This window comes from Hetaerina americana, unplaced genomic scaffold, assembly GCF_022747635.1.
Source record: "Hetaerina americana unplaced genomic scaffold, ioHetAmer1.1.p SCAF_10, whole genome shotgun sequence".
Taxonomy (NCBI): Eukaryota; Metazoa; Arthropoda; class Insecta; order Odonata; family Calopterygidae; genus Hetaerina; species Hetaerina americana.
The window spans coordinates 74,395,339-74,420,390 of NW_027286070.1; the positions used below are offsets into that span (position 1 = coordinate 74,395,339).

General features: G+C 36.0%; 1 protein-coding gene across 1 annotated transcript in view; it reads right to left on the reverse strand.

Annotated features, from left to right (window-relative positions):
• Nipped-A (Transcription-associated protein Nipped-A) overlaps positions 1-25,052 on the reverse strand; it is a 132,535-nt gene that overhangs the window by 50,780 nt on the left and 56,703 nt on the right. Inside the window, exons 26-45 of the mRNA XM_071598887.1 lie at positions 22,111-22,388; positions 21,829-22,012; positions 20,212-20,444; positions 18,438-18,582; positions 17,323-17,486; positions 17,050-17,211; positions 15,253-15,441; positions 14,897-15,043; positions 13,782-14,052; positions 11,020-11,225; positions 9,932-10,177; positions 7,775-8,041; positions 6,582-6,753; positions 5,144-5,349; positions 4,766-5,036; positions 2,538-2,711; positions 2,100-2,248; positions 1,422-1,591; positions 675-913; positions 422-585 (exon numbers count right to left, since the gene is read on the reverse strand). Coding sequence (XP_071454988.1) covers positions 422-585; positions 675-913; positions 1,422-1,591; positions 2,100-2,248; positions 2,538-2,711; positions 4,766-5,036; positions 5,144-5,349; positions 6,582-6,753; positions 7,775-8,041; positions 9,932-10,177; positions 11,020-11,225; positions 13,782-14,052; positions 14,897-15,043; positions 15,253-15,441; positions 17,050-17,211; positions 17,323-17,486; positions 18,438-18,582; positions 20,212-20,444; positions 21,829-22,012; positions 22,111-22,388 — 4,037 coding nt within the window. The remainder of the gene's footprint in view (positions 1-421; positions 586-674; positions 914-1,421; positions 1,592-2,099; positions 2,249-2,537; positions 2,712-4,765; positions 5,037-5,143; positions 5,350-6,581; positions 6,754-7,774; positions 8,042-9,931; positions 10,178-11,019; positions 11,226-13,781; positions 14,053-14,896; positions 15,044-15,252; positions 15,442-17,049; positions 17,212-17,322; positions 17,487-18,437; positions 18,583-20,211; positions 20,445-21,828; positions 22,013-22,110; positions 22,389-25,052) is intronic.

Below are 25,052 nucleotides of genomic sequence, written 5' to 3' on the forward strand. Positions count from 1 at the left end.
ATTGACAAGACTTCGCCTTCTGGCGCCTGATGGCGACAGCTACACTTAGACGCATCATCAGTTTTACTGGTTGCAAAAGTAACTGGAAACCACTGCATGTTGAAACTGCTTGCCAATACCTTCTATACTGACATGGGTTGAATATTTTTAATCACATAGAATTCAGGGATATCTAGGGTATATTCTCAGGGTAACTGTCTCAATGAAAAAAATCTCCAATTGTGCTTTATGCATCTTCAGGATATTCATTAATTCCTCAATGGAAGACTCATAAATTCCGGCATATTATGGTTCGCACGTCATATTAGAAACCAAATCACAACACGGCTCATAATCAAAAGATTTTATATTTTAACACAAGATGTAAATGAACCTGACAAAATACACGAAAGGAAGAATTAATTATTATTTCCCATCTCACCTCTTTTTCTGGTGCATCAGCAGCTTCATTGGGAGCCTCTGGCGGTTCTTCTTTTAGCGTGGTATACACTACAAAATTGGCCTTTTCGGTTGAATCAGCAAATTTTATGACAGAACAGATCCCAGGAAGAGTATTGTTAGCACAAGATATCTGGATTGGAATATCTGTGAACAATTAAAAAAATTAACAAGACATCAAAAGAGAAAAAAGAATGCATCTACAGAAAGTAACAATGACATAAAACACTACTCACTTGGCACACATGTTACAAGAACAAGTTCAATGCATTGCTTTATCCAGAAGTGGGCACCCATGGATTCCCAATTTTGGGAGCAGACTATATATAAAAGCCTGTCATACAAGCGGCGCCTCATGCTATTATCAAATACTTCAAAGAACTTGGCTCTAATTGATGGCTGTACACAGCGGAGTCCCGCTAGAAAAGCTGGTTCCAGTTTTGACGTGAGTTCTGTTGCCTTCAATGTATCATCCCTGATTTTAAAAAAAAATATGAGAAGTGATCAGTTCTGACATAACTTTCTCTTGACACAATTGAATATGGCTCATTACAATGAAAATAACTAAAAGACAACTTGTTTTCCAATTTATCATCAATGAAATGGATAAGTAGGTTTGCTAATAGTAGTTTAGACAATGATTTTCACTATATCCCATAGGTCTAAAACCTTACGCTTCAAAATAATAATTACCAATTATGACTATTTTGTCACTATCAAAAATTAATACGGACATTGGGAAGGAGTGGTTTGGAAGGGCATGGGAGCAGGAAGGTTAAGGCTATCAAAGATGGCACGCTGTGTTACAGGAAATCAGTTTGCATTATCCCGTTTACCTAAAAATTAAATATTTAAGGCCAGGTCTTTATCAAGATTTGAGATTTTTGGACAAGTAATTATGTTGTTTATACTATTAAAAATAAGAACATACAGAACATTAAAATTATAACAATATATATACAATTTATATTAACAGTTCCCACCTGTACACAAAATTTACTATTTCCAGAAATTGAGCATTTAATTCAAGATCATCTGGGAATCTTTTCTCAACGTATTGCATCAGTTTGACTAGAAGAATTGATTTCTCTCTAAGACTCGGTCCTTGATTGACTGCTATGGGATTCTTGTTCTTCATCCATTCTTCTAACATCTGTTGAGGAAGAAGGGTATACATATTTTCAGTCAAAAAGTTCATATGTTCACATAATGCTCCATTAGAATAAAATCATATATATATACATTTTACTTAACTAGTACATCACGATGATTAATTTCCTGCAAATATTTTATTACTTTGAACTACTAATATTGCATTATATCTTTGGCCCTTCAAATAATATTGCTAGTGGGTCAAGATTACCAAAACTTACAAATGGATAACAGGCAAAATAAAAACTAAATATTCATTTTAAAAAAATTATAATGGGCTATTTCTGATAAAAAATCCTCCTCAAAATATGAAGTAGGGCTTCTATTGTTGTTTTGGCATTAGACAACAGCTGAAAGTTAGTGGCATGACTGGAATATTAGTTCTCTCTTTTGCAGAATAAACTTATTACCTCAGACTTGGTTGCCATTAGACATTCATTTCAAATTATTCATTAGAAAGGAAAAAATAATGGGAAAAATAATAACTATAAAAAAATACATGGTCTCACCTTAATGATTGTCTTCATAACCTTCACATCAGGAGTCTTTTCAATGAGGCCAACTAATATATTTCCAATGAATGCCTTCCTCATCTCAACACCCATTACACCAACCCTGTTTTTCACTAGATCAAGGCTTAGCACAAGAAGTTCATTGGCTAGAAAAAAATCCATTCACATGAAATCAACTATATCCTTAATGATCATTATGATATCATTAATATGTCATCATTTAGATATAATATTTAGAAGCTCCTTAAATAACTTGGGAATGAGATATAGTCATCCAACTGACACTGACAGCAACAGCAGCAAAGGATGCAAACACAAGCATTGAATAAGATGAGAAAAATGTGGTACTTGCAGCGTTAGATCAATATATTTCTCAATAATTAAATCATTTATGCGGAGCCAAATGAAAGCAAATAATTTGGCAAACTAAATCACCTAGACTGGAATCCGCTCCTCCTGGACTAAGATGCTCCCTCGTCATTCTCTGCAGCACCCTCATGAAGGAAGTGATAAGCCGATCTATATAACACGGGTTGTGAGCACACGCAGCCTTGAGCACCATGAGAGTTCCAAAGAGGGAGGAAGGTGCATTAGCACTACCCCCACCAGCTGCACAGGAAAATAATGGAAAGTTCGTTAAACGGTGGGTAATTAGGATGTCCATGGGAGCAGGATGTTAGAATGCAAAAATAATAATAGTGAATGGAGGAACTTAAAAGACTTACGTCCATTATTAAACTGAAAATAAAATGTAGTTTCTCCAAATATGAATCACTATCGTCAAGTTTTGATACTTCAAGTAATATTTGAAAAAACATTTTATATCAATAATAACCTAAGCATAACTGCAAACTATGTGTAATGTGACAACTCACATACAAATTGAAAGCTTGTACTCATATGCGAGACATCCACCCTGATGCACACTCACTCAATACACTCCCACGTAAAAATGATTACAAAATACACAGAGTACATGACACAATTTAGAAATCGACTCAGTTGTCAAACTCAGCACCATGTGAACACGAAGAGCATTATCATTTGAAAATTTTAGAGGATTAACTAAATAGATAAGGCTTATAAGTCTTCAGAATCTACTCTTTGCAAGTTTATTACCCATTAATTTAAGCTGTATTCTTTCTTGCATTTACGAAGAGGTTTTCTTCCTGGATGATATTGACTTGAAGCAACCTCTCCATCCCACCCCAAAATAAAATCGAGCGCTCTGCTCAACTGGACGTCTGCTTCATTGAGTTTTAAAAATCTTTCAAACGAGTCAATCATCTGTTACTGCTTTTCCAACATATGAATCATTCCAAAGAAACTGCGGGAGATACCGCAACATTAACTTTTTAACGGAGTCATCCGCTAATGATTCATATCAATGCAACAATTTCAGAGTGTAAAAATCATTCGCCTTGACTGGGATTCGAACCCAGATCCCTCAATATCCGGTCGAGTGCTTTAGCCACTTAAGCTACCGAGGCGTCCTCTTAAACTCTGAAATTTTGGGACTCTGAAAATTTGCCCCAAATTTTCAGAGTTTAAAAGGACGCCTCGGTAGCTTAACTGGATAAAGCACTCGACCTGATATTGAGGGATCTGGGTTCGAATCCCAGTCAAGGCGAATGATTTTTACACTCTGAAATTGTTGCATTGATATGAATCATTAACAAATTCATGGAAAATTTCTCACAGTTTTGACATCATTTTCAACCAAGGCCTATAATTGATGGAATTCCTGCAATCCCTGCGACAGTACACTTTATTTGCAATGTACATGGATGGTTTGGTTTATATATTTTCTTCCACAATACATAAAATTCTTCTCCATGCCAATGATCGAAAACATTAACAAACAAGTTAATGCTAATGATTACAGCACTAAAATGCACATGCTCTAGATTCCGCAGTTAATTGATACAATGATTGGTGCATTCAAATAAATCAATCAAAATCTTCCACTCTTTCCTTTGATTCCCTATAAACCTCCTCGAGCACCTGATTACCAAATTTCAGTTTAAGTTCTTCCAATGGTCACCACTCGAAAACATTTGACCATTACCTTGACAGTGAGCTCATTATTCATGAACATATTTAAAGCTGTTCTTAAAGGTTGACATTAGTGGGTTTAATTTATCAATACAGGGAAGTCTCAGATTTGACTGCTCTTCCTTAACCTGTACTTCGCTAATTGTAGAATACTGCTCCCAAATTTGGCACACTGCCCCACCCACATCTTACAAACACCTTAAACCCCCAATAAATAGTACATTCCTGTTTTATTCAATATTTATGGAATTCAATATTTATCATTTAAGTGTGTAGTTTAATTTGTCAATATTCATCATAAAATGTGTAGTCTCTCTCCATGAAATCAGATTTCCCTTCCGATTACTTCTATAACTGGATGCTGCATCCAAAGTGGAAACAAATTTTTCATGAAAACAGTCAATGACCTTTATGCATAGTTCACCAAAACTTCCCTTCCTGGTTTGAGTGATATGAGGTAACTGAATGAACTATATAATTTTCATCGCCTCTCTTTGCATTCATCAAATATCCATTCACGTTCCATCCATTCACGCAAGGGAGCATGGAAATGATTATGGCTGCTCCAGCTGCAGTAGGACATCAACAAAACACAAAATAACACTAACCTAATGACGAGACGCCACCTTGACCCGCTCCTACTGACATGGCAGTGACAGCACTTCCAGAGGTATTTGCAGCTGAAGAGGATGCACTTCCAGATATACTACCTCCAGATGGACTCTTTTCATAACTACTTAGTCCTTCTAACACAACCTTGTTCACACAAGCATACAAACATTCAAGCTCTTCAAATCGAGAGGCCACAGGAGAATTTGTTGCTTCGGTGGGGAATATACTCATTAGCCTCGTGAGAAGGCCATGAACCAACTTGATAACCTGCAAAGATTATGTTAAAAAGGTTACAATGACAGGCAATACAACTCAAAAGACATAATGAAAGTAATCAACATTTGTAGTTTTGTTCAGTTCTCTCATATACCAACCTTCAAATTAGGACATGTCATACATGCTGAGATTCCCCTTTGAAGAGGACGGAATGTGACAAGAATTTGCTCCTTTCGAAGAACAGATACTAAGAAAGTGAGGAGATCTAATGCTGTGCATATGTTAGCGTAGTTAGGCTGACTCCCACCCAAAGAAGCAAATCCACCACTCATGCCAGCCATTCCTCCAACTCCACCGCTTCCTCCTATTTGCACAAGGAGAATACACTATCAAAATTAGAAAATACATATTCAACACATATAACAAGCAAAAATTATGCCCCTATACTTTTTATACACAAGACACTAAAGTGATAATTATTTGGCTTTGGCTGTCAAATAAGTTTAGCAAAAGATAAGTGATTAAATACTACTCCAAATTGTGAAGTTCATTCCTGGGGGACTTCCACCAAAAAATTTTCCCCACACACATACTTTTGTGATATGATAAGACTAAAGGCTCTTTTGTCCTTATTAATTCTACGTAGTGCACCCTTGCTCTTCCCCAAAATCCTTTTGTAGGATTTTGAACATTACTCTTGCCCTGAATATGATTCTCTATTTCTTCAATGCCTTTCATTACTTTCATTTTTTTACTTTTCATAAAACAGTGCAGATTGTGCACCACTCATTTCACAAAATATACCAAGATTCGAAACAGTCAATGCATCCACTCAAAAATAATGCGTTCAAAAGTGCTAGCTTGTGTTTGATAGTCTTGAATCACCAAAAAACTAACAAAATACTCTAATCTCAGGCCGATTGTGAGCCATGGGGTTGGGTAGTAGTTTTTAGGGGGAGTCGACCGACAGCTGGGGTCATTTGCGCCATTAATGATGGATGGGAAAGGATGAAGGGTGGAGAGAAACATGGCGTCGGCATTAGCCTGCTCTACACAAAAGGCACCAAGGGGTCAAACAGTTTAATATCCCTTCTGACAACTGGCGTACCCGCTCCTAGTGCTCTCAACAAAGCACCTCAAGTAGCGATCGGGATACCACTGAAAAATATCTGCCACCTCTGAGAATCAAACTCAGGCCCTCTGGGTGGGAAGCAACTACATAAGCCACCGCGCCATCCTAATCCCCGTTAGCCATTATACTAGGGGACTTTGGTCACAGGCCAAATCACATCCCTTGATTTCACAATCATACTAGACCATGGCAATGGCCTGAAGTTTGGGATATATTTCAAATAAGGGTATACATAAACCAAATCACACTTTTATTTCCAAATTTGTAATTCAAATTCACCATTATGCCAACAGGATTACCTAAAAGTAATTACAACAAGTAAACTAACCATACCATACAAAATGCGATTGTCTTGAGCCTCGCGAATGAAACCTGGTCAGGAAAACTTGCCTTGAAATATCAATATCAAAGCTACTAATGCGGTCACTGTTTCCCGTTTAAGGTCCAAAGTGAATTTGACTTACCAGATCCAGTGGCAGATTCAACCGCAGCAAATAGTTTGTCAAGCCATGCAAGTTTAATATCACACTGCGGAGCAGGCCAAACTTCTGGTTTAAGGGCAGCCTTTAATAATGCAACACATCTTCTGGACAGAAGCTCTCCTGGCGAACCCACCGTGGCATTGGCATCATTTACCTGTGACAAATAATGTCAATACAATTTATTATCATAATGCCCAAAGTATCTGTAAAAGAAAACTTATCATGCGCTACAAAACATAAGTGAAAATAGATTACACTTATTATGGACCACAGATAGGGCTACACAAAAACAAACACTTTCTTGCCAGAAAATATGGTATTAATTACAGAAAAAATCATGAAATACAAAACTACAATCGTTGCACAATTCAAATTTGGTTTGAATAATTCAAGAATCTTTTGAGAGTTACAAAAAATATACATATGACTAATGTAGCCAATTAAAATTCAATCGCTAACTAATGAAATTCCCATTTGAAAAGGCAGTGTTCTTTTTTGAAATTAAAAAGAAAAAAAAAACCATTAAAAAACAATGTTTCTCTCAAATAAAATTACCATGCTGGCAGATAAATTCCAAGAGTATGTACCATGTTTCCTGGCTTATTAGGTGCACCTTGATTAATTGGGTCTTAAGTCATAAAAAATACATGTCGGGGGGAAATGATCAAATTATTTTAAGGGTAACATTGTTGCTTACTACTGACTCAAATCAGTGATATAATCAACATTTGTAATAAGCCGACCCCGGTGGCGGTGGGGTAACGTCCTCGTCTGCCATTCCAAGGGTCGCGGGTTCGATTCCCACCTGGGTGAGTTTTCCTCCATCTAGGGCTTGGGTGTTTGTAAATGTGTCCATTGTTATCGTTGTTTAAAGTTCGATGTAAAGGCCAGAATGTGCTGTTTTCGGACTTATACTGAATAAATAAAATAAATAAATAAATAAAAAGTAATAATGGCAACCACATTCTACGCCACAAGCAGGAAAAAATACTTAATAGGGAATATTTTTCCAGCGAATTGACTTGTGCTTTTAGGTCAAAATTGTAGATTTTAGAGCACATTTTGAATTAAACAAAGTGCATCTTAAGGGTGGGAAAATATGGCACTTAATTAAAAGAGTAAAGCAAACAAGAGAAGGGACATGGCTCAGTATTAACCATTTACAAATTACATACCATGCAAGCTAGGCGGAAAAGAAAGTTGAGAACGGCATCGGCATGTGCCCTCTCGATTGGGCGAGCACTGCCATCAACTTTTTGCTGCGCCACCACCTGGGACAGTGATGTACTGGCTCCAACCATTTGAGAGTTGCTCCCACTGCCACCACCCGGGCCTCCCAATGTCTGCCCCGAAGTGTGTCTTTTGCGGGGCGGGCCATCACCGGGATCCTCGATCGAAGGCCTTTTCATTCCAGTCGTCACCATTGCTGGAGAGCCAAGAGCCTGCAGATGATAGAGAAAGGGGTTAAATCTAAGGACTCGAGGAACGAAATATTTTGATTTGAGAGATAGAAGAGAAACTGAAATTTGACATCACTCTTTTATTTATGCTACAGTCAGGTGGGGTAGAAAGAAAAGAAGTGAATGGGATGGAAAGGAATGAGTTAGTTGAACAGCAGACTAAGTGGAGTGGGTGGGAACGGCAGCAAAGAAAGGTGGTGGGAGAGTGTTGCCATGGAGGCCAAGTTCAGCAACTTTCAGGCTTAACAAAATTAAACGAAGCAGGGACCTGTTTCCACCAATCTTGAAGGACTGTAGCTGGATTATATTTTTTAATTTCACAATCAAACAGCAATTTATCCTAACATTTAGCCCGATTTTCATCCAAAGCAAACAATACAATATTGTAATTCTTGTATTGTTACAATATTGTAATTCTTGAAACAAAGGTGCTGCATCTAGAAACTAACTGTTCCAGCGTATCTGGAACCATTCCAGAGTAAAATTAGAGGGGAGCCTTGTTTGGTATTATTCCTGAGTAAAATGGGGATCAGCGAAAGAAACATGTCACTGCTATTTCAAACTAAATCTTTGTTGCCCATATGATCATCAAGTACATATCCTTTCAAACTTGGTGAACGATTAATGGAATTACAGCATGTTGTTGCACTACTTGGATGGTTAATACAATGCAACAATAAATATAGAGCTGATTAATTATTAGGCTATCGATATGAATGGATCTGAAATTAAATTGAAACCGAATCTTCAATAGAAATACTAGTTTTTTTGACCTTTAAATCCTGAATCTCCAGCATAGTTTTATTTTTTAAGGGAATCGAACCTAAACTCAATGTCACCTTTTTAACATATTTCACAAGCAATAGAGAATTAATCAAGACTGACTGTTTCTTTTCTTTATTAATTCTTACTAGAATTAGGTTTATTCTTAGATTCCTAAGAACATTGTTCACTAAAGTTTCAATTGATTGGCAGCAATTCATCATAATCATCAGCCACTGTATACTTACATCAGAAAATAGTTATCAATTCGCTGAAGATAAAATAGGCTGCCAGCTGGTAGTGAAGAGTGTATATTATGGTTGGGACTGTATAATGGAGCAGCAAGGCAGTAAAAGCATAAATATAAGACAAGGTTTGATGCACTGAATGGTTGAGGCTTTGTAGAACTTTGTAGAATTCCATTTTTAACTTAGGAAAAATAATATCTTTGCTTTCTACAAAATAAACTTTATTTGTCGACTAGTTTCATAACACTTGTAACATCATCAGGACTAGTGGTGGTGGTGAAAAATGTATATTGTACCACTAGTCCTGATGATGTTACAGTGTTACGAAACTAGTCGACGAATAAAGTTTATTTTGTAGAAAGCAAAGATATTATTTTCATAAGACAAGGTTTGCCTAAATGGCTTTAAAATTAAAAAGCCACTTAAGTTTCAACTTTGCAGTATTTCACTGGTTAGAGAGTCAGAAATCATGACAATCAAATTATAAATGCCCTCTTTGCCAGTAAAATCCAAATTTAAAAAAAACTTATTTCTCCTAACTGTTGGTTTCTGCTTCGTTCATGAAGCCTTACAGACTTAAAACAGTACACAGCTGAACCGTATGTTTATCCCACAAAACGTAACTATGGATCAATCGAGGCAGGTTTATTTGTTGAATTAAGTTGACCTTGTAAAAGCAAGTCATTCAACAATAATTAACTCATTTGCCAACTAAACGTATTCATCAAATGAAACTATAACTATGCTTCAAGATTAAAATTATAAAATATTTTTTTTGGCTAAGCAAAATGCTTGAGATTCAATCATGACAACCCAAATACGCTATCATTCCGCACTCCAGGGTAACAAATTTCTCACTAACATGATCATGGTGGTAAGATGAGATGGAAGTTGGTGAGGCCTCACACGGAGATGCAGATGCAGTAACGGTTGTAGCTGTTGTCGTCATTGTTTCATCCTTTATCCTCTGCAGCTCCCATTTAACAATGACTTCGGCCAATTCCACTGCAAGTTTACGGTGCTCAAGAGATCCTGAAGGTGAAAATCCTAAGCGCTGGATGGAAGCCACCATGTGCTGAACCAAATGATGCCTGACGGGATAATATACCTGAAAACATAAAAAGAGACATTTCAGGCGTGACATGGTGGAATATCATGATTAATTAAAATTTGGAAATTTTCCATAAAATAAGATTTATTGCTACCAGTTTCAATGTAATGACATCATCATCTGGCGATGATGATATAGTTACATCAAAAACAGTTGTAATAAATCTCATTTTGTGGAAAATTGCCAAATTTTAATTAATTAATACCGGAAAATTGGACTACATTAAAGAAAGGCTGGAGAGGCTCATCTTAAAAATTGCCACGGTAATAATTATTTCCTGTTCGACCACCTCCTACCTTTGTGATTATATTTGCATTAAATATATACACATGTGAACATAATTCAAAAAAATTTAAAGTACTCTAGACATAGAAATAGAATATTTTAACGTGTTGATAGGAAATTTATAACCAAATTGTTGTCAAATGTTTCACTGTAGTGAGCAGAATGTGACAGAAAATGTATAGCTTTAAATTATGTGAAAGAACAATTTTCAATAAAATAAGGAATCAAAATTGCAAGAGATTCTCATCAGGACTAGCCTTGGTAGCATATTTTACTTGTTAGCATATTTGCTCCTGAAAATTCCAATCCATTAATTACAATGGGCTACAGGGTGATCAGTTATAAAATCAAAACTTACCAACCCTTATTTTAGGCTACCTACCATTATGATTCCAAATTGCCATAAAAGATTAATCCAGGTATAACATTTGACAAGTTAAGACATTCAGAGTACTGAGTCCCTTCTAAAACATGATAACAAGTATTCACTGTACATACTTAAATAGAAAGTAGTTACATTTAAGGGTGCAAATATAGTTAGCTCCACACAATACCTTATAATGTCTCACTACAAGTTGCAAAATATGAAATAACTGTCCAATGGTATGACCCTCTTCAACTATTATTTTCTTGGTCCAATGAGTGAGCATTGTATTTCCATCCTCCATTCTAACAGGCACTGATGGTGTCAATATTTCCAGGGCTTGACGTACAACATTGCGTGCTTCAACAGCATGAGCCTTCAGCAGACCATGGAAAACTGGAAGAAGGAATTTCGTATGTTATATGTAAAATGAATCACAGTTATCAACCCAATTGCAGGCTTAATTAGTGTGGGTACAGCTCGCCCAGCACCAAGCCCAACGGCTTGTGAAATCCACACATCAAGGTAGGGGGCTAGTTTCTATTCTTTTGGCACTAACTGAATCATTTCTTAAAGATATATTAATAAGAAAATTAAAATTAAATAAATAAGTAAGACCTTGATAAATTAATAAGATCAAAATGTTAGTCCTGTCATTCTAAATACCATCAGTGCATCTAATTAAGTACGTGCATCTTCCAGTAGAATTGAATCATCTTCATCGACTCTACCTCTGAACAATAGACAAACTGAAACTAAAATAATTATGACATGAAAATTCACCTGTAGCCTTAGAAAAGCCCTTGTCTTCTTCCTAAGGAAATCCAAGAGATGGTTCTAATATTAAGAAAAGAGGTTTGCTTGTAGTAAACCTCATATTTCAATAGACTGATGTTAAAGTTTCAGGCATATCCATCATGTGGTTTCATTGTCATAGTTGATTAAAGTAACAAACTTTTGTTTATTTAGAAATATGGGAAAAATAGAGTTCTGCACTGTGAATAAACTTCTATTTAAAAGGCTTATCACTGAAAGAGATCAAAGCAAAGTTGGAAGAAGTTCCTGGCACATCTGCTTCTGTTTGGTACTGTTTACCATTGGATGAATGAGTTTCCAAAATTGCCTAATATATTTGGAACATCCAGGGGAGGAGGTGATCGTTGAATCAAAGTTCGTGAATTAGTAGAGGCTACAGGCATATCAAAAGGTACAGTTTTTCAATTTTGTAGGAAAAATTGGTTGTGAAAAAAAAACTTGGTAAGATGTTCCTCGCCACATTTGCTTTTAACGGAGAATAAATGCAAACAGAGGCTGGCTAGATTGTTTCCTTTTGCAATACTGTTTGTAAAGTTTCTGTGTCAATACATAACTGCAGAGAAAACAGATACACTCAAGATACAAAGGAACAGTCAAAACAATGGGTTTCTAAGGGCTCTGAAGAAGGCAAAGACAGTGAAATTGACTGATGAGTTGACAACCAGGGATTTTGGGATGCGTGCGGAATCACCTTCATCAATTACTTGCAAAAGGACAAACAATAAATGGATGGCATCATGCGTTGTTAATGCAGAGGTTGAACAAAGAAATTTAAAAAAGTCCTTTTAAGTTTGAGTTATCACTACATCCACCTTGGTCACCATATTTGGCTTCAGTGACCTTTTTTATTTCCATAATTGACACATTATCTGGACAGAAAACTATTGAATTCAATGGAGGAGCTCATTGTTAACACAGATGCCTAGTTCGAGGACACTCCGAAATCATACCTTTTGAATGTCTTAAAAAGTTGGAGAAATGTTGGGAGAAGTGTACTGAGCTAAATGGAGATTTTGTTGAAAAACAAAAAAAAATCCATTCAAAATAATTGCGTTTCTTTATTTCTTCTTAAGTATTTATTAAATGACCCACATATGACACAACAGAAAACCATATGTATGTACATATCAGATTCCACCTAACCTAAACACTGTTAAGTAATCATAGATATAGTTAGGGAATGAAATTGAGAGAAATAATAGAATTTTAAATTAAAAATAGAATGGACTCGATACATGAAATGATTCTGGAGTGATTGAATTTTAACTGTAGTTGTAGTAGGCATTTGCTGGGATAAACTCAACACTACCTTAGGTTTTCACCAGTAGAGGTTTCCCTGTTTGTTACATTCTAGTATTTGCAGTTGTTTGTAATGAAATGCAATCAGAATGCAAACACCCTAGTATAGCCAATAAAGGGAAAACTTCATGACACCATTTCCCATTATTGCTTAAGTTATAACACAGCCATAGTTCATGGAAATAAACATATCATGAAAAGATGGAGCAATGATGCAAAGTGAACAAATATAAAATGCACTGAGGTACTGCCTTAAATGCAAAAGGAACTATGAAAGCACTAGTATATTGCGGACTCTATACAGGGTCCCCTTCTGGGAGTAATGATGAAAGAGAATCTGGGTGCCGGTCAAGAAGCAGAATGATACATGTACTAGGCCCACTTCATTGGAAGCAAGCATAGATAAAAATACTAATGAAAAAAAATGATTTTTCAATATCTGCTCCGAAAATTGTAGTTATGTTGATATGAGGAGTAGGGCCAGTGGATGGAAGTCAACAGTACATTGATTCATGCCGACAGAGAGATTCATTCATTCATCTTTTTATGCTCGATTAAATGCTTGCAGAAGCGAGTATGGAAATCCTAAACGAGGGGGAAAAAATTAATTATGAAATTGCCTGCTACTTTTACGGGTTGATAAAAACCTATTGAAATCTGAATGGTTAAACATGGTACTGTAAGAAAGTTTTTATAAGTTAAATTATTTCAAACTCAGACACTTCCAGTCTAATTATTCTGGTCTCTTGCATGTTTAAAATGTATTTATTATGTGCTGCCAGCTATGCAATACACGCTAAAAGAAGAAGACCAGAAGGTGCCATTTATAGCTCTTACCTTGTAGTACAATTCGCTTGTGGATAGCAAACTTAGCAATGATATGAGAGAGTAGCAAGTGCCCGTGGTAACGAGTGGCTGGATCCACACAATTTTTCCCAAGAAGACAGGGCCATGCGAATGTCATCAGTCGACGAAGTTTGCTCCCTTGTCTCTTGTTAGCAGCGTCATGAATGTGCGGTGATGCCTGCTCAACAAGCAGACATGAGAACTGCAGCAACAGGATCCTCACTGAGTCAGCTGTACCAAATGGATTCTCTGGGTCTATGACCTGAAAAATTAACATCAAAGTTTAAGAACATCCACTTGTATTTTAAATGCTTATTTATCATAGAATATGATATAAATAAAGTTCGTAGATTATTGGTGGTTTCACACGGATGGATCGGCAGCATTGATGAGGTGCAAAAACCAGCACACACTAAATGAATTAATGAAAGACATAGGATGACTTCATTTTTCTATTCCTTACGGAAATGAAAATTGAGCACTGGAATACCTTTCAACGTACAATATAATGCTTTCAAGTTTCATTCTGCTTGGAATATATAGATAAAATTTGTGAGAGTTGTATTCTCGAGGAGAAAACACATTTTAAATTCATGAAAATCCACGTGAATAATTCCTAATTGAAAAATAAGGTTTTAGTTCCTTGCACATGAAAGATTCATCTTTTTGAGCATCTGAAAATAATGGTATACTAAATGGAGAGAGCCACTTGAATTCAGACAGAGCTTCTGTACTGATCTCTTCCCAAATTGAGTCTTCTCACATAACCTCTCCATGTTAATGGTCACCCGATCACACCAATATTTTTAAGGATTTTATCTGAAATCATACACAGAATTAAAAGGGGAGAGTCGAGATTCTCAATTTTACATTTCTCAATGTCCCTTGCAATTATGCCTATGGGATAATGCCCTTAATACTTTTTCTTGATATTTTTATCTCCATAAGTATGGTATGCAATCATTTTTACTCTTCATCTGAAATACATTAATTAGGATTTCACATGGGAGGATGCTATTATGACCACATCATGGTCAAGTTTCTAAGCCACTTTTGTGAAGATATTTTAAATAAGTGGAACCATTCACAGTGCTAAATATACTTACCCTTGATATAAAGACACTGACAACGTTTTCAGTATTATCTTGGTCAGGGGCAGGGGGGCCTCCAACCAACCTTTCACCTTCTCCTCTTTCAAAGGACACAGCAAAGCATGGAATCAAAATATACTGCAGCACTCTGGCTTTCAATTCCTGTAAAACAAAATAAGATTCAGATCAGGTAGAAGATTTTTAATTGGGTTCACTGTTACATTATTTGATTAAGTATGAATACATACACAAATATTTAATGAGACAACTCACAACCTCAAAGTAAATTTATGCATGCCTGTACATTTAGATACTCAACTACAATTGGCATCAGACAAATTACAAGGTAGTCTAACGTCTGGAGCACATACCTGAGAATAGAGGGAGGAGTTGTGAGGACTTGCTGGGGCAGCAGCACCTGAGTTTCCATTGGTAGTATTTTCAGTGCTGGGTACACTGTGATCATGTTGGAAGGCTTCCACAAAACGGAAAAATGCAGCTCTCTTCCACTCAACTGTGTAACTGGCGGCAACTGTGTTCTCCAGAAAATCTCGCAAGAACTGTAATATTATTTTGATGATAGATAAGATTGATTCTTCTATTTACAATCATATATCAAAATTAACACAATGAGAGCAATTAGCACAGGCTGCCCTCAATCCTCACAAGAGTTAAAATGTTGAACAACACGAATGGGAATGTAAAAAATGACAAAAGAGCTCAAAATAAACCTCAGGATCCAAAAATATACATATCCCTGAAGGGGAGGCCTACTCATCAGAGATGAATGCCCTACTGAATTCTCCCCATGGTTCATACTGGAAAGCTTGCCTCTTTTATCTCACAATGCATTTATTAGCCTAATTTTGTTAGCAATTCCTCTATCAGATGTATTTAGCGAAAGACTTATAGCCTAGCAGTAAACTTAAGTAACAAAAACTGCAACAAACTTTCCCTGATCAAATCAAGATGCTTTGGTTCCTCGATAAAATTTTAAAGCATGTTAAAGGAGACTGATAGAATTTAATTTGATACTTCTGATTGGAGATTCTAAAAAGCAATGTTTTCCAGGTTGTAGGCATAAATATTGAAAATATAATATGAAAGTAGTGCATATTTTTATTATATCATTATGCATGTTTTTATAGAATTTTAGGTATGCTCCTGCCAGAAAATTAGGAAAATGTGCCACGTTATCAATAATTACTTGAAATGGTTTCTTCCTATTACTGCTCTGTTATTAAACAGTAACTTCATCAATTGGGGTTTAGTAATTTTGAGGGAATCTAAGACATCAGGATTAGGAATAAAGAATTAAAATCAGAGAATCTGGATCAGAACTGGAACTGGTAAAATTTCATAATTGACCCTTCACTAAAGCACATATATACAAGGTGCAGCTAACACATTCAATTTTGCAAATAGCGGTCTGCACGGAAATTATTTGATTTCCCTAGTACACACCTGATAACTTTTCCTGACAAAGAAATACTTAACCTATAGGTGGGGATATCATTTTCAAGTAATTATTACCAAGAAAAAACTTTATTATATGAATGAATTTTACTCTGCATTCACAATGGAGGACTTAATTCTAATATACCGATAAGCAATCATTCAAATTATCATAAATGAGCCTGATCTTAGCTACAGCAGTGTGTGGAAAATTATTCACGAATAACAGCACATGTCAAATGTGTCAGCATACTGGGTTCCACGATTAATGACTCATTTTCAGAAGAAAAACCAGCCCAACCTATGATTGTGACCATGGCACATCCAGTAATCAAAGTGATGTGGAGCTCAAATTTTGCCACATCCACTCTGTTCTCCCCAATCATGCCCCACGCGACATTTTATTATTCCCAGAACTGAAAAAAACCATTGCAAAGTCAGAGATTTTATAACACAATGACATCATTCAAGAGGCTGGACGTAGATTTTTTAGTGCAATCTGCTGAGTTCTACATTGATGTCCTTCAGAAGGTCAAGAAACGCACAGAGAAATGTATAACTCTGGGTAGTAACATTGTAAAGAAGTGTTAAGAATAACAAATAAATATTAATTTTCTATCTTGATTATTTTTTTGCAATATTAAAAGTTAATTATATCCACTCATACATATAGATGGGAGTGAAATTTTTCCCAATCATTAATTTCAAATTACCTGAAAGTCTGGTATGAATCGATCACAAAGGGCACGCAGCAGCTGAAATAAGAGGTCAATTTCGGTTGGATGATGGCAAAAGTACTGGAGCAAAATCTTCACCAGTAATTTAGGCTCTTTCCAATGCTGGAAGTCAACAGCATCCACTCTCTTGTGCTTTTCCTAAAAGGAAAACATATACATCAATAATTTTCTCTTTAACCCTATTTTTTAAGATGTATAGGCCCAAGTTATCATTTTGCGAAAAAAATTTCCCAAGGAAATTAAAATTACCTGGTACTCCTCAGAACACCAAATTGTTTTCAACGATGTTACCAGCTGGTGCTGCGTAATTAGCCATTGGTCATCAAATTTGATCAATAATGATGTGATTCTAATGCTTTGATATTGTATTTCAGGCTTATCAGGAAGATTAACAGATTGCGGAGGTTGAATACCTAAGGACGGTCATTAAACAAAATGATTAAACCATATAATGCAACCTTTGTGAAACATCACAAGACAGGCAAATAAAGCTAATTGGATTTATCATGAGGGAAATAGTAGATTTAACACTGGTATTTTGTCATTCATAAGAGCATTAATGCAAAGAAAAATGAAACATGAACACAGTTACTTTATTACACAAATATTAACAGATTCTCCCTGAATACATGCATTCTAACTTTCCCATTCCTGCTTGTAATTTCTCATGGGAGGATCAGGATCAAGTATTGAGTAGTGCAAGGACTTTAGTTTCAACACAACTACTATAGTCTACACTAAAATTTTCACAATAGCATCAAACCTTTCTGATGATTCATAAGCAAATAAAAGAACCATTTATTATTTTTATACGTAAGCACAAGCATCAAAAACAAAAAATGTAACCTACTGAACAAAGAATTATTTTGGATATTTGAAAAACTAAATGGACACGTTCGATAATTGAAAAACAGCAAGGGCACCTTGAACAGGGATATATACAAGCAATAGCAATGTTAAGGAAAGATAAAGAAACTAAATGTTAATGATTATCATTGAAATGTGAGCATCATGTACCTCATCTTTGAAATGTGGGGAGTACTTAACATAAGGCACGTGACAAAGTGGGAGTTTCTAATAATATATAAAAGTGGGAGTTTAGTAATCACTCATGGACAAATTTGATGCTGCATAAAAATCAATATGACAGTAACTCCTTAATTGGCTGCTTTAAAATTATTCATAACTGACACTCAAAACAAGGACCAAATGCTAAACGCATGCTCTACAAATACAAGCATTAACCCTAAATTATAATGGAAGGTGCATTCTTCTTTCAGAATATACGTTTATTTAGATTTTCTGATAAATGCTTTTCCGTGAGTGATCATAAATTTATATGCATGCACAAAATGATTGTTTACTTGTATTACCAAGCTGTGACGTCTGATATTGCAAGCCCATGGCCATGTTTATAAGCCTCACACTACTGTTCTGCAGCACATCTCGGAATGGTTTCCCATCCTTATGTTTGATAAGAAACTCAAAGAATCTGCTCCATTGTTGATCCTATTAATAATAAAGGACAAAGATAAATTTAGGTTGGAAATTGCAAGCAAACCAACAAATGTCCACTACATTGAAGACAGGAATGATTTACAAGAAAAGGTAACCCTAAACACCTGAATTTTATACCAAATTAACTTCTTCCATTTTGAATTCATGACAAAAAAGGCCTAAACTATTAATTTAGGTTAAAAATTACAACCAGGCTAAGAAGAGGAGGTTGAAATATCTCGGTCTCCAACTGCCTTCATATTCAAAGTTTGGTAGTACTAAGATTATAATTAAAAATTCTAAAGTGAAACATGATGTAACTTTGACAGGATATTACTGTAAAAATTCTATTAAAATCACATCATACCACTTGAGGAAATACAGTATCGTCAATAGGATGCTGTGATGTGGTGGTGACCGGACCAGGTTATTATTTCAAGGTTTTAGTTTTTGACAGGGTTCATAATGGAACATTTTTTTCATATAATTATGTTGGACATGGTGGAAAATTTTAAGATTGCCACGGCAAAAAACAATGACACCTATATGATATTTAAAAAAAAACAAAAAAGCAAATTTATGAAGTAGTATTTTAACATCCTGCATTAAAATTTTAAAATGTCCACCGTAAAACCCTTGATGCAACCACTAAGACATGTCTCTTGTCCCGCCATAACAAGCCTCTTGAAGGTCAGTGTTATCTTCATGAAGTTTAAAAAAGCCTTATTTTCCTCAATTTAAAACCAAATATAATGTTGCTCGCCACCCAAACAAAACCCAGTTTTTGCTGTAAGCATTCATGGATTTGAATTATGATTTTTTTTCATTCACACTGGCACCAAAAATATGAAGTACACTTTTTACAACTGCAATATTCATAATCACATTTATTGATAGTAAAATGAATTTATTATTAATTGGAAGCATTAACAAAGGGCTTTAAAACTGTGAAAAAGGTAAAGCAATGGCAAATAGTTCACCAATGGTCATTTGAACATAAATTTCCAAATATAAGGTAGTCAAACAAAAATGAATGAATATTACAAATACTTCAAATTTATAAAAACATTGAACTTTGAATAATAAGCATGAGCCTCAGTTACTCTTTTATTGATGCGTTCCTGAGTTTCGCAGGTCGAAGTCATCACTCCAACTAATGATTCCTTTTGATGAACATAATCGTAATTATAATCAACTTTTTCAGTAGATCCCTAAAATACTGTTGCCAAAACTGCGAGATCATCTAAGTCTATTGAGTCATAGGCACCAAGAAAAAAAATGAACCTAATTCTTAATTCTTGCACCCACTATTGCACACAGATTGTTGGTTTATATACCTTATTCAGTTAAAACATGAGCGTCATTCTCAAAAATGTGAGATATTTCATTTTCAAACATGCAAATACACTTCCTAAACTACCCCACCCCCCACATTCCTCTTTCTAATAAATTTATTTCACACATCTCTTCCCTTTGTTCCCTTAAAATTGCTAATTCAAGGTTTCAACCAATAAAATAACTGAAATGAGAAAACATAATTAAAAATACAACTTAAGCAAATAATATTCTTAGAAATCAAACTTCATTATCACCTTGTTATTTTGATAATACTGATATAGTTAGCTAACACTCTAGTATTACCTTGATATTATTTTCTTGAAAAAACACATCAATTGTTTCCGAAGGATAGCGGAGTAAAAATTTCAAGAGAGGAGCCCTGAATGGCGACCCAGCTTCAACCAACAGACTCCTTTCTGCCTGCAGCACAATGCGACACAGCATTTCCAAGTAACGCGACGAAGCTGCCGGGATCTGATGAAATATCCCAATGATTGTTGCAATTCTCTCCTCATTGTCTCCGCTTCTCGTGCCACCTGGAAACATAACATTCGTTTGTCAGAGCATATCATCAAACGAAAAAATATCTAAAGAGAAATTGTTTTAACAATCTAAAAACCCAATGACAGAATTAATGTTGTCACTGTGGTACTGCACATAACAAAAGGTATTGACTTAACTAGGGATCTTGGGTGGGAAGTCCAATATGACACTGAAGATATTTAAAGTACTGTATTGGGTAATGAGAAATTTAAATGGAAGTAGCATAGCCACAAAAGAAAAAGCATATAAGGTACTAGTTAGCCCTATCCTAGAATACTCATTCATAGTATGGGATCTATCTGAGGTGGGACATATTCAAAGAAAGGCAGCAAGATATGTACTCAGACAGTACCAAAGGACAGATAGTGCTACGGAAATGTTGGATATACTGAAATGGGAGAGTTGGAAAAATAGAAGAAAAAGGAGTAGGTTAGGAGCGATGAATAGAATTGTTAAAAATGACGAAGCATGGGAAGAATTATGAAAAAAGATTGAAAAACCTAACTTTAAGGGATTAAACGACTACAGTTTTAAAATAAAAATAAGATGGCAAAAAATAAATAAGAAAAAATATTCTTTTTTTACACAGAACTATTGTTGAAAGGAACCAGCTGCATGAAGGTTTGTTTGAGCCCTTTCCATCCAATTTTAGGAGTTTTAAGAATAAGTGTCAAACAGTCACTGGGTGATAAACTACATTGGTCAGTGATTATTATACTATTGTACTTGAAAGATCTGGTGCTTTCCCGGCGTAATATATTTGAAACTTTTTGGCGGAACGGCAATCAGCCCTGATGACGATGACCGAGTCGGGAATCGAAACGTCGGCAGCTATGGAGACATTGACCCGGTGGAAGACCCGAGAAGAATTCACCCAACTATTGTACTAATTAGAAATATTGTTTGTATGAGGCGTTAGAAGTGTATGATGGGTTAAGGGTGCATGATTTTGAATGGTATATGAAATTGGAGAGAGCGTGGACGGAGTGTGGCAATGGACAGTGTGGAGTATGTACTTGTATGGTGTGAACCTAGCCCATGGGTGATGGTAAAGATGCAGTTGGTGTCATTGTATATGAGAGTCTCTATCTGTCTCCTATCTGTTCTCCTTGAGTACATACGTATGTCCATTGTAAGAGTGCCAGTTGACCAGACTAGAACGTTGCAACCAGGACAATTGCCTAATTGCAAAGATAAATTCTTAAATAAATAAATAAAAGTGAAAACTAAAATATGGTTAATTTTGTACCAAAATTCCTACTGTCCAATATGGTTTCCCAGGGTTACAAACACAAAAAGAAAACAAATTTTCCCAATATAACCATTTCCCATTTTCCAAAAATTTGGTTAATTTCAATTACTCAAAAAAATACTTACTGCGATAGGCAGTTATTGCCATTTCTTGAAGTTTTTTGAGGTGTTGAAGAAGATTGTCACACAGTTTTTCATTAAAAGTGGTAGGAAAAAGTTGTGTCAAATATGATAGGTGTTTGGCTCCACTCAAATTGAAGTAGCGATAGTCAGCCAGGGTTAAAAGCAAGGGACGCATTACACCATGGACCTGAAATAACGATACAAGATTTCAAGCATGCCATTGAAATAATACAATTGATATTCCGCTGAGTTGCTTTTGAATAATTTGCTTGAATATATGTTTACCCTTTCCATGTCAATCTGGAAACCTGCAATGAACCTCTTCATGCAATCGAAAGCAGCTTCTCTCAATTCTGGATGGGGACGCTCCAGGGCACGGTACAACACAGAGAAAATCTTCTCTCTCCATTCCACCACATAGTGGCATGCTGCAAGGGCACGCAGGGCTGACCTCCTCAGAGGAATCAGAGGGTTGTTGTCACTGCCTCCTCCACTTCCCAAAATGCCAGACACCCCAGAAGCACCCCCCCCACCGCCAGGAACCCCACCAACCACAGCACTCCCTAATCACGTTTAAAGAGAGTCCACATTAATTGATTTACTCTCAGATACTCTCCAATCTGTTTCGACCAAATTTACAGTAAGAGCGAAAGAATTTATTTACAAAATGCTACAATCGCACCAAAATTATCACATAGGGATAATATGCTGGGTGGAAAGGAAGGACATTTCCACGTTTTACCAGTCCAGGTTATTTCAATGTTTCCAGACCAAAACCTAATTTTTTTCATGAGTTTTTTCCCAAAACTTATAATAATATCAGATCATGAAGGCGTAATCAATGCCTTTCATAAATTACAGCCTAAATTCCACCGTGAAGCAATTTATTCACAAAAATAACCACCGCACTCCTTTAGAATGAGAAAAGTTTTCACGTTTTAAGAAGCATGGATATGATGACAAAACATACGGTAACTGAGGCAGTCAAGATCACTGTTCAGAAAAATTATGTCTTTTTTTCTTTGAGTCCGACATATCATTCTATAACCTGAGAGAAAAGAGAAGTTAATTAAATTCAAAAATTAATAGCAGAGATAGGAAAACATAATTACCACATTTGAAAAAAAAAATAATTCCAATCAACTCTAACAACTAGAAATATTTAGTTTTATTTTTTATGGATCATGATGCCTTCCAAGTTCTGCTTAGGTTCAGATTTCAACAGTGCTAGGTTGTCCAAAGAGATGGGATGGGATGGGATGGGGCAAATGTATGGGGATAAGGATGGCTACAGAGATGGGGTACGACTAATATGCTGGTAATTTACATAAAAACGCATTTCACCATACAGGGCAATTTTTTTATTTTTCCAGAGCGTTTCAGGGTGCTAGAAACTTTCATATCCAGCTAATTTCCATGTTTTGAAGACATTGGGCCAGGCTACCATTTATGATAGACTTAAAAGGTTTTTTCCTCATAATATGTCCTCAGAAAAGGGAAGGTCCCATTGAATATGATTTGAAATACAAAAAGGACGTGATTTGAAATACACATGCAATTAAAGTGAGATTTACTTGTAAGCATAATGCATACACATATAATTTTATCTGCAAGGACAAGTAAGCAATTAGGGCATAGATTACTTAAAAACTTTGTCAGCAAGATAACTGAACTCTATTTTTCATACGAGAAACAATGAAGGAGAAAATCGCCATTAAGTAACAGCACAGTACGTTAAAGTGTTATTAAATAGTTAGTGTCGCCAAGGTAAATTACGTTTCCTCGATAGCTCAAGTGGTTAAGAGCATCCACCCGGCAAGTGGAAAGATCCGAGGTTCGAGTCCCGGTGAAGGAAATATTTTTACTCTTGTGATCTGTTCGATTCCGCCTTCCCCACCTCTATTGTGTTCGTCCTTTATATGTGTTCCTATACCTTTTCCTTATATCTGTTTCTGTATATATGAGTATTTATTCGCCGTTTGGCGGTATTTCGTGTTTGAATGTGTATTTGGCCAATGTGGCTCATCTCTTTCTTCTGGCTATGCGTGCCACGAAACGCACTGTTCCTTTCCTGTATGATGTTGTATGAATTCTAAACCACTGTCTTTTCCTCTTGTGTGTGGTGTATTTCTCCTTTGGTGGGTGAAACAGCCCCCTGACACCATCTCTTGGCTAAAGAATCGGGGCGCTTGGCGACATATTAGACCCACGGATCTCAGGGTAAATTACGTTTCCTCGATAGCTCAAGTGGTTAAGAGCATCCGCCCGGCAAGTGGAAAGATCCGAGGTTCGAGTCCCAGTCAAGGAAATATTTTTACTCTTGTGATCCGTTCGATTCCGCCTTCCCCACCTCTATTGTGTTTGTCCTTTATATGTGTTCCTATCCCTTTTCCTTATATCTGTTTCTGTATATATGAGTATTTATTTGCCATTTGGCGGTATTTCGTGTTTGACTGTGTATATATGTATATGTATATATATATATATATATATATATATATATATATATATATATATATATATATATATATATATATATATATATATATATATATATATATATATATACTACCTTGATCAAAAAGTTCCCGGAATAACCACCGTGTGCCGCTCCCATCGTTCTGATTTGAGTTCTGTTTTTTTTTGTTAAATTGGTACATCTGTTGTTGATATTCCCTTTAAATCTTAGTGTCATAACTTGACATTTGCAAAAGTTACGTAGCCAAGAGTACATCTATCTCTGTGTGTGTTGGGGATTTTTTACAATTTCAGAAATGGATTTAAATTTGCAACAACGTACTTGTATTAAATTTTGCGTAAAAAACGGATTTAGTGGCGCACGGACGTTGGAAATGTTGGAAAAGTGTTTCGGCAACGATTCTCTAAAAAAAACGGTCGTTTACCAGTGGCACGAGCGGTTCAGAAGTGGTCGTGAGTCAATCGAAGATGATGAACGCAGTGGCAGACCATCGACATCGAAAGTCGGTGAAAAAATTGATAAAGTAAAAGAAATGTTGGTCAATAACCGCAAATTAACCATCAGAGAAATAGCGGAGGACTTGAACATTGCCTATGGATCCGCCCAAGACATTGTGGTTAATGATTTGGGTTTCCGTCGTGTAGCAGCAAAGTTGGTGCCAAAAGACCTCAATTTCATGCAAAAAAGAGACCGTGTTGACGTCGCAAAAGACATGATTTGCGAGGCTGAATCCGATCCCACATTCATC